The 9,182-nt window shown below is 50.9% G+C and overlaps 3 protein-coding genes across 3 annotated transcripts; 2 read left to right on the forward strand and 1 right to left on the reverse strand.

The window, feature by feature from the left end:
- Positions 1 to 122: 122 nt before the first annotated feature.
- CORC01_11625 (TfdA family Taurine catabolism dioxygenase TauD) lies at positions 123 to 1,394 on the reverse strand (the record flags this gene model as incomplete). The annotated part of the gene is made up of 3 exons (XM_022623248.1): positions 123 to 370; positions 426 to 1,158; positions 1,227 to 1,394. The coding sequence occupies 3 exons, from the start codon at positions 1,392 to 1,394 to the stop codon at positions 123 to 125; spliced, it is 1,149 nt and encodes a 382-aa protein (XP_022470236.1).
- Positions 1,395 to 4,865: 3,471 nt separating this feature from the next.
- Positions 4,866 to 6,400, forward strand: CORC01_11626 (glucose N-acetyltransferase; the record flags this gene model as incomplete). The annotated part of the gene is made up of 3 exons (XM_022623249.1): positions 4,866 to 5,052; positions 5,119 to 5,711; positions 6,305 to 6,400. 3 exons carry the CDS (start codon positions 4,866 to 4,868, stop codon positions 6,398 to 6,400), a joined length of 876 nt encoding a protein of 291 aa, XP_022470237.1.
- Positions 6,401 to 7,057: 657 nt separating this feature from the next.
- CORC01_11627 (kelch domain-containing protein) lies at positions 7,058 to 8,357 on the forward strand (the record flags this gene model as incomplete). The annotated part of the gene is made up of 2 exons (XM_022623250.1): positions 7,058 to 7,212; positions 7,262 to 8,357. The coding sequence occupies 2 exons, from the start codon at positions 7,058 to 7,060 to the stop codon at positions 8,355 to 8,357; spliced, it is 1,251 nt and encodes a 416-aa protein (XP_022470238.1).
- Between the last annotated feature and the right edge of the window lie 825 nt (positions 8,358 to 9,182).

Raw genomic sequence — 9,182 nt, forward strand, 5'->3', positions numbered from 1 at the left:
TTCATAACTATAAGTCGCCTGTGCCTGGGTTTGCAATTGCAATGCTAGAAGGCTTGCTTGCCCCTACAGACCGCGTCGGTCTTTGATGTACACGCCGCAACTCCTCTTGATACTCTAGCACTCTAACCCTTGAAGGGTGTCTCATACGGTCGCTCAGCCTGCGGTGTGATTCTGGCCAAGTGTCTTCTTGAGCCATTGTTCCAGTCAATCAGAGCAGAGTGCTGGGTGACACGGTTGTCCCAGACAACAACAGTGCCCTCCTCCCACTTCACGCGGGCATGGAAGTCAGCACCCCAGGCGATGTGCTCGTACAGGAACTTGAGCAGGGCGTCGGACTCTTCCTTCTTGAGACCAACAATCTCACGCGTGACTGGCGAACTGGTCAGTCAATGGGGATGGGATGATTCCTGGTGGATTAGACTCACATTGAGGATTGATAAAAAGGGCCTTCTCGCCGGTTACAGGGTGTGTGCGGATAATGGGGTGTGTGTTGGCAACAGGCTCGCGACGCTTGATGCTGCCTTTCTTGACAGAAGCAGCAACCTGCTCCACGCCAGAGTGAACAGCTTGCAGACCGTGAAGTCTCTCCTGGAAGAGCGGGCTCAGTCTATTGTAGGCCTCGGCGGCGTTGCAGAACAGGGTGTCGCCTCCCGTCTCAGGCTTGTCGAGGATGTAGAGGAAAGTTGTGCCAGGAGGCTGCTGCTCGTATGAGACATCAGAGTGCCACGCGATAGAGCTGGTCCTTGTGGCGAAGAATTTCTCTGCAGATCTGTCGCCCGCCGCACGGTGGACGAGGTGAACCTCTGGGAAGTTCTCAGGGGATCCTGAAGTCGGGTGAATGTGGTGACGGCCAAAGTACCCACCGAACTCGAGGGCCTTGTCGATGGGCAGATCGGCGAAGTCCTGGCCGCGGAAGGCAACGACCTTGCGCTCTGCGACGAAACGAGCAAGTTGGTCACGGCCCGCGTTGCTAAGTTTGCTGAGCTGGACGCCTCTGACTTCTGTACCGGTCGAGGGCGTGAGGTCGGTTACATGTGCGTCCTTGGGGAGCAGATCAGGGTAGCTAGGGTCTGCGTCTCTGCCGTGCTCGTAGTGCTGGAAGGGTTGCAGGGGAGGATATTGTTGCTCGGGGTTCCATGTGGGAAGGTAGTGAGGATACTACGTCAACCAAGTCAGCCCTTCGTCTAGACAAGCACGATGTGTTGAGTCCTTCAGGGAATACTGACCTTTGCACCCTCATGGCCGTCGCCTCCCTTGGCTTCAACGTCCTTGTCATAGGTTGTGGGTGAGAGTTCCTTGTAGTCTCCGGAGCCGTCGGCGTATAATCGGAGGTTGTTCACCGGGAGATTGACCGGGTCGCTCACGGTGGCTGTCGCAGTTGCTGAAGGGGCCATTTTGAATTCCTTAGCTAGGTTGTTTCTCCTTTCTTGAAGTAAGCCCAAGTCTGGTGTAACACAAATCGACACCCCGAAATCCTGTAGTTGCCCCCATGGGCTTAAATAGAATACCCCTCCCACAAGCCATCGACGTCGGAGGATATCCGATGAGGGGCATTCGTCCCAAAGATTGCATGCTGACAGGGATTCGATTGCGTTGCCTCTCGGACTTTCTCCAAGAAACAGCCCAGCGGTACCAGCCGATACGGTCCCGGCTTATGGGTTCCTGGAATTTCACAATATCATTGGTGTTCGGCGCTACATGAGACGAAGAGATAGGGACAAATGACGCAATTCATATCGAACAAGACCGGTCAGATGGTGAGCTGACCACCAGAGAGACTATCGGGAACGGCTTTGATTGGAAATGGTGGTTGCAATGTTGCTATCCCGGGCGTCGAGCACGCAATCTGCTGTTGCGACTCAGTGTGCGTTGGGTGACCCCGCAATCAGGGCGCCATCGGTTTGTATTTTTTTTTCCAGGAGCAATAAGGAGCATCTGTCAACAAGTTTGGTCCGATCTCTTCTTAATACGTCTCGACTTGCTGTAAGTCTGGAAGATGGGAAGGCTTCGATCGAGTAATGACGAAGAAACTTGAGATAACGAGAGGTTGCCTACGACTAAGGTAGTTGTTAGGTCCGTAGACTGAGCCCGTTTGGGGCGGAGTGCACGGCCAAGTCTTCATCCGTCCCGCCCTAAGGTGCAGATCTGGAAGTCGTTCGGCACTCGGGTACGATTCCAGATTGAGAAGCTGACTATTCGTCGCCTGCGGTATTCCCGGGGCTGTCGGGCCCCGGAATCGGAAGGCATTTCGGTGATTCTTTCGGAGATCGACCGGCATCGGCCGGCAAACTTCCTTTTTTCCTAAGTTGCCTCTGAAACCAATACTCGTCGTAATCATAATCCCGAGGACTTCAATGCATGTTCTGTTGTAAGTCAGCAAGATCCGTTGAACTACTCAGAGTGCGATGGCGTTGTGCCGGATGATTCCAGGCTTAGATGGTATTAAGACAGGGAGTAAATGCTCCCAGTTTAACCACCTAGGAAAACTACCTAGGCCAAATAGTCAATATCCCAGAGGCTATATTGCTCTTTCTAGTCCAGCGGTCTACTATTTTGGATGTTAGGCAGTTTCTTATAACGACTTTAGTAAGACTTTCCTTGTCCACAAAAGTACGTCATCTGTCTAGACTAGCATTAGGGGTTAATCCGGTGGTTTGGAACACACCGGCAGCTATTTGGAAACGCATGTGGATTTCATTTGGACCCGATTTTTCTTTCTATGACACATATCACTTTCAAAATCCAATCTGCTACCATCCGCCAAGAACACCCCTCGTTAAGTTCCAATAAAGCCATAAGGCAGTCGCATTAAGCGATGCTACGGCGACAACGCATGCCTTGTTACCGACTGCAAACATTTCTTTCATGACTTCTGCCGCTGTTGTGTGAGATTTGTCGCCCACCATGACGTGGAACGACCCATACGCCGCACGCATAGCATCTCTCATGGCAGTCAAGGAACTTTGCAATCCAAGAAGTGTAGTCTTGATCTCGGGGACCAGCCCTTGCTTGTTAAAGGAGCTGTTACACGCCGCAACATTTCAATTGGTAAGAGAGAATCGCCAAGAACAGAGCCGTGGAAACATTGTGAGCTGTTTGATGTGAGATCAAACTGCCTGAAAACTGCCCGGATCAAATCTCGTTGTGGGTTAAAGTCTTCGACGCCCTTCAAATTGCCACAAAGTCAAAGGTACATTAAATAGTCTTCAGGGCTCTGTAATCATCCTCTGTGGCGGAAGAGATGTACCGTCGATGTGATTTGTAGCTATGAGCAACGCCAATTGCCACGATCGAGTTTGGGCTTTCGTCGATATATTTCAAACGTGCCTCCTTCTGAGGAATAACATCTGTTGTAACTATTAATATTTTAACAGTCGGTTGCGATGATCAAGTGTGCCCCAGATATGAGGCCACTTTTGAGTCTGCGTTAATATTGACTTTGAAGGCTTGTAATGGACCATCTGGTCCAAACGTTGAAGAAGATCATGCCACTTCGAATGGGACCGTGGTTTGCGCCTGAGAGAGTTTGCTTGATCGGGAAGAAAAGAGTTTTAGTGAGAGAACGAGCGATAGGTTGATAGCCATTGTCGAAGTTGACATCCACGGCTCTGCAACTGATGGAAATGGCCTCACTAGACAGAGTGTAGGACGATGTCTTCAGCTGTAAAACATAAAGAAAGGGACCAAAAGCAAAGAAGGGAAAAAAAGGCGAGCATCGACATATTAGCTTCTGGGGTTTTCCTGGGCATTCACACGCAGGCTTGCGGCGGTGCTTTGCTTGCGGCGGTGCGTTTGTTGCAACAAACAAGTGCCTCCGAGCACGTCTATGGCTTGTGCAGCCCCCTTCCATCAGGCAATGAACAAGGTATTCAAAATGATTGTTCTGTTTTCCGAGACCTTGCTGCGGCCATCAGGTAACGGATGAGCTATTGATGCGGAACCAAACAGTCGGTATTCAGTCTCATTGGCTAGTTGGGCTCTCCTGAGAATCCTGCCCAGACTGCGAACAAATCGAAATTCAGCTTCGTTCAGTCAAAGGACGCAATCTCGACAGCCACTCGTTTCCACCATCCCTCCGATAGTCTCATAGCGACATTGATCAATGTTTCTCTTAGTGTGCTCTTTCTTTCTCCTAAATGCCTTCATTTCCTCGGGCTGTTTGACGGCAAGAATCCCACTGGCGGCAAAAAGCCTCTTCGTCTCTGTGTCTACTCTTATCCATCATAAGGACCAAATCCTTCATATCCGTATTACACATCCATATGTAGATTGTTTACCTATGGAGCTAGCTCACTAATGGCAAAGCGAACCCACTCTTGTTATTACACGACAGGGTTCATGACGGCTCAGCATCTTGGCTCGCAATCTCGCTGGCTTCCTAGCGAAAGTTAGATCTGTCGCATCGACACAATTTCGTCTTCTAGTTCCAGGTGTAGGCTTGCACGACCAACGCTGTGGAAACATTTTGCGCTGTCTGTTCGCTCACTTTCTTCCTGGCTGTTTTTCCATCAATGAGTATCCAACGTCTCCTTTCACCATGGCACCGCCCTCAGGGCCTAGACTACGATGGAGTCGGAACTGATCCACCCTCCCGTACAGAACGGCCAAGTCTTCTCGAGGTCGTGGCCTCGAAACGCCTTCGCTGGCTGGCGGGGACCATTATTGGAGCGCTTCTCTTGGTCTTCATTATCGACAATTCTGTCCAAGCCTCGAGATTAATACGAGTTTCTACCTCGTCGCCGACCCAGCCCGAAGTCGGGGAATCAACTAAAGCCGAGACCGTGACGAGCCATGCAAATGTAGACTGGTCTCGATTTGCATACGTACAGTACGCCACTAATACACCATACCTCTGCAATTCAGTCATGGTTTTCGAGAGGTTGCAGCACCTCAAAAGTAAGGCTGATCGCGTCCTACTATACCCCTCCAAAATGCTGGATCCTCTGGCGAGAGGAGAGACCACCGAAGATGCTACCCTTCTTATTCGTGCGAGGGATGTATACGGCGTCAAACTCGTTCCCATTACTATCCAGCATAGGCAAGGTTCAGATCGTGAGTTGAATCTCTTGATTAGGACAAAAGACCCAGATCCATGTGCTGACGGCTCAACAATAATAGCCACATGGGCTGATTCTTTTACCAAGCTCCTGGCCTTCAATCAGACACAGTACAACCGGGTTCTTTCTATTGACTCTGATGCTACCCTGCTTCAGAATATTGACGAACTTTTCCTCTCTCCGCCAGCCACAGTGGCTGTTCCACGGGCCTACTGGCTCTACCCAGAGAAGAAGATAGTTGCTTCCCATATCATGCTCGTACAGCCCAGCGTTGCCGAGTTTGCCCGAATAGTGGCTAAGGTAGAACATGCCGAAAGAGAAGAGTATGACATGGAGATTATCAACGATCTATACAAGGACAGCGCCATGATCCTCCCCCACCGACCATATGCCCTGCTCACTCGGTCTTTTGGTGGCGATCATCAAGATTACTACCTCGGAAACGACAATGAGGTCTGGAATCCGGCTGCTGTTTATAGAGAAGCCAAGTATCTTCATTTCTCTGATTGGCCGATGCACAAACCTTGGTTGAAGTCGCCCGATAGCTTGATCAAGGAGAGCCAACCAGACTGCGTGATAAGAAATGGGACTGAGGATTGTACGGGAAGAGAGATCTGGTATAGCTTCTACACAGATTTCAGAGCAAGAAGGGCTGTAAGTCTACTCGACTCTATTCAACGCCCGAGATGTGACTTTGCTGACATACCAGAAGCAAGTTTGCAACATAACCACCGAAGGCAACTTGCTTGCCAAAGGCTGACCATCGTCAAATCTTGCAGAGAGGGGAAACGACCAAGCTACGAAAGAGTAGTTTGAATCAAAATTGTATTCATGTATTTGGAGCGGAATATAAACCAATGTAAGTGAGCGCCATAGGGTGCTCCTCCTTGAAACAGGGGTTCGCCTGAGAATTAAGGACTAGCTTAAAAACATCTATCCCCGACATTAGTCTGAGGTTGAAGTCGTGCATGATCGAGATAGTCATATCTTCAGCCAGTTGCATAGGACCAACACGACTTGACTTGAAAGGGTGGAAATTCATTGGTCTGGCGTCAAGGCTATGAGTGTGGCGATAGGCTGGCGCTCGGTGGGGAATTTTGGAGAAGTACAATCCGAAAACTCCTAATTGTCTTTTGGGTACATGCCTGTTGGTTCCTGTCTGGCAACGAAGGTCGAGTGCATTGGCGTTTATCCCAGTAAGGTGATTGAAGGGTCCGGATTTGCGGGCCGGACAAGCTGTGGGTCAGGGCTACCTCACCGAAGGGCCTTCCGAGGCCGGTGCCGAGAACCGAGCAGGCATCAGAGCGCCGCTTCAAAGCTACATTCGGGCCACCAGCACATGAGACTTGGCTCCCAGACTAGAAGGAATTAGTTTTCATTCTAAATTACGACTTGAAAATACCCACTTCAACATCAAGCGTCCACCAGCTCGCAAAATACCTGATGATGGTGTTGGTACGTTGGCAGTTGCCTCCAGCCATTTAGGTGACTGACTAGCCAGAGCAGGACGCTTCGGGCCGGAGCGGAGAAGTGCCCGTGTTCATCCTTTGTCTATCGTCAAAACCCTCGGTCTGTCCCTGCATCAGTTCCGTAATTAGTAGGTTCATATTGGACAACCTTCAAATCTCAGTTTTAGATGGGAAGGGACGATCAAAGAGCTCGGCCACGTGACGTCATGCCCTACGCGGAAGGCAGGGTCCCCAAGCTACAAACCTAAGTACCTTACGTCATCTACGTTCCCCAGCTGTTCCTGACAATCACCTCGCAGCCGACGCTGATGCAACACGGTTCCAGCCTCACCTGTCAAATTTGTTGGGTAATGCGTCACCTTACCTTATATCAACTTCACCCTCATACACCACACCTGTAAACTGCCACTTGCGAGTTCATACACCACCGAGACTCCCAAGCAAGCAAGCAAGCTCTCGCCGCTTACGTACCATCACCTACATCACGAAAATACTCGCCCTTTCGTACGACAAGAATCAGACATCACCACCATGGCGGAAATCGCAGCAGCCGCTGTTGTCGCCGAGCAGGTCGTGTCCACCGGCATCGAAGTTGGAGCGGCCGTCGCAGTGGCACGCCCGACCCAGCCACTGAAGGTGTCTCTATCCCAGGTTGCCACCACCCAGTCCCCCGCATTCGACACTTCGTAAGTACTTCTCTCCAGCTTGAGTGAACTGTTCTGATTCAATGAATAGCGCCCTTGCACGCTCCCATCACTCAGTCACCGTCGTCAATCACAAGGCGTGCATTTTTGGTGGTGAGACGGCAGATGGTCAGCTGGCTTCTACCGACTTCCATGTCCTCTCATTGCCAGCCATGACCAAAGGAGAGCCAGTCGCAGCTTACGCCTGCTATCCCGCGTTTGCGATGCAGGACGCAGAGACCGGCAAGACCTACGTCCCGTCCCCGCGCTCAAGACATGCAGCAGCAGCCCGCGGTCAGTTTGTCATCGTCAATGGCGGTGCTGATGCTAGCGGAAAGCCCATCGACGAGACTTGTCTCTGGCTGTGGGACTCTGAGAGCTTGAAGTGGACCAAGATCCAGGGAGCTAGCCAGATTGGCAAGACCATCACACCGAGATTCGACCACCACATCTTTATCGAACAGGCTCAAGATTTCCTGGTCCTGCATGGAGGAAGAACCGCTCATGGACAAGAGGCATCTACAGAGACGTGGATGTACAACTTTGACACTCTAGCCTGGACTGCATTGCCGCCTTCTCCCCAACCCCCTCTTGCCGCCGCATTCGTGGATAACGTGCTTTACACCATTGGAGCGGACTCCAACATGAGCGGTGCCATCCACTACATGGACCTCAAGTCCAACGCCGAGGACCGCGAAAAGCCCGACGCCCTGCAGTGGAAGACTGTCAACTTCCCGACCAACCCACTTACACCTGGTCCCCGACCACGCGAAGGTGGCGCTCTCGTGCCTGTCGACACTGGTGTTGGCAGACATTACCTCGTCTACCTGTTTGGCAAGAACAGCACTTCAACCGACAAGGACTTCTATACCGACATCTGGGCTCTTCAATTGCCTTCCCACGGCTTCAACGCAGCCGCCGTGAAGGATGCAATACGTGACAAGCTACCCCGTGTGGATTCTGGAGAGTTTAGTTGGGCAGAGGTGGAACTAATTCCCACCGAGGAAGTCAAGACGGAAGGCAAGGCACACCCTGGCCCACGAGGCTGCTTCGGCGCAGATGCTGCAGATGGGAAGAGTATCGTCTTTTGGGGCGGCGTCAGTGCGATGGGTAAGGAGGGCGATGGATGGCTGCTTCAGGTCCAGTAGACATGGCCTAATGAAGAAATATCGTTAAGGACAAACGAACCAAGATTCCCCAAAAGTGTAATATTAGTTGTAAACAGCAAAAAGCAAATCAAGCACCTTTGAAAGTTGCTACGTGTTCCCTCTCAGGCATTAAGATGCTCACTTGTGCAGTGTCCCTAACGTCCAGGTCCCAAGGATTTCAAATATTTTGCTTTTCCATGCTGCCTACGGTAAAGTACGTATATCACCTTTTCGTGGGGTTTTTGCTGTTGAACATTCCTCTTAGCTACCTAAGTAGGTACTTGTATCTCAGTCTATCACTGCGATAAGTTGTCCTGGCTCTGCACCATATCAGCTACCTACCTATACAGAGCCATTAAACTCCAACCCATTGTAACTGATCATCATGGGTGCCGTCTTCAGCAGCTAACCTCCCGATATCACGCCGAAAACGCTAGCAAGAATGTTATTCACAATATCAATTGCGTCTATTCCTCTAAGCCCAATCAGTTGCTACATAGCCAAGATACCTCGGCGGAATGGGAAGCCGTCCTCTGCATCTAGGCAAATCATATGAACCAAGTCTAACACACAAAAGCATCGCCATATCCGAAGAAGATGCTCTTCCAAAGTCGATTACGTTACCTTGCACAAGTGCCCCAACTTCCTCCAGCGCAGAGGCTGGGTCCACGCCTGTTGGTACATCTTCCCCGTTTGGTCCTGTGGCGAATGGATGGCACATCTCGCTATCAGGACCAGAAACTTTATCCCGCTTGCGAGATTCTTCCCAGCCGGTCTTGTAGACCGTGGGATCTGTGGCATAGGTCGGAGCAAAAGTTCATTCAT

The sequence above is a fragment of the Colletotrichum orchidophilum genome (assembly GCF_001831195.1).
Source record: "Colletotrichum orchidophilum strain IMI 309357 chromosome Unknown Scaffold_129.1, whole genome shotgun sequence".
Classification (NCBI taxonomy): domain Eukaryota; kingdom Fungi; phylum Ascomycota; class Sordariomycetes; order Glomerellales; family Glomerellaceae; genus Colletotrichum; species Colletotrichum orchidophilum.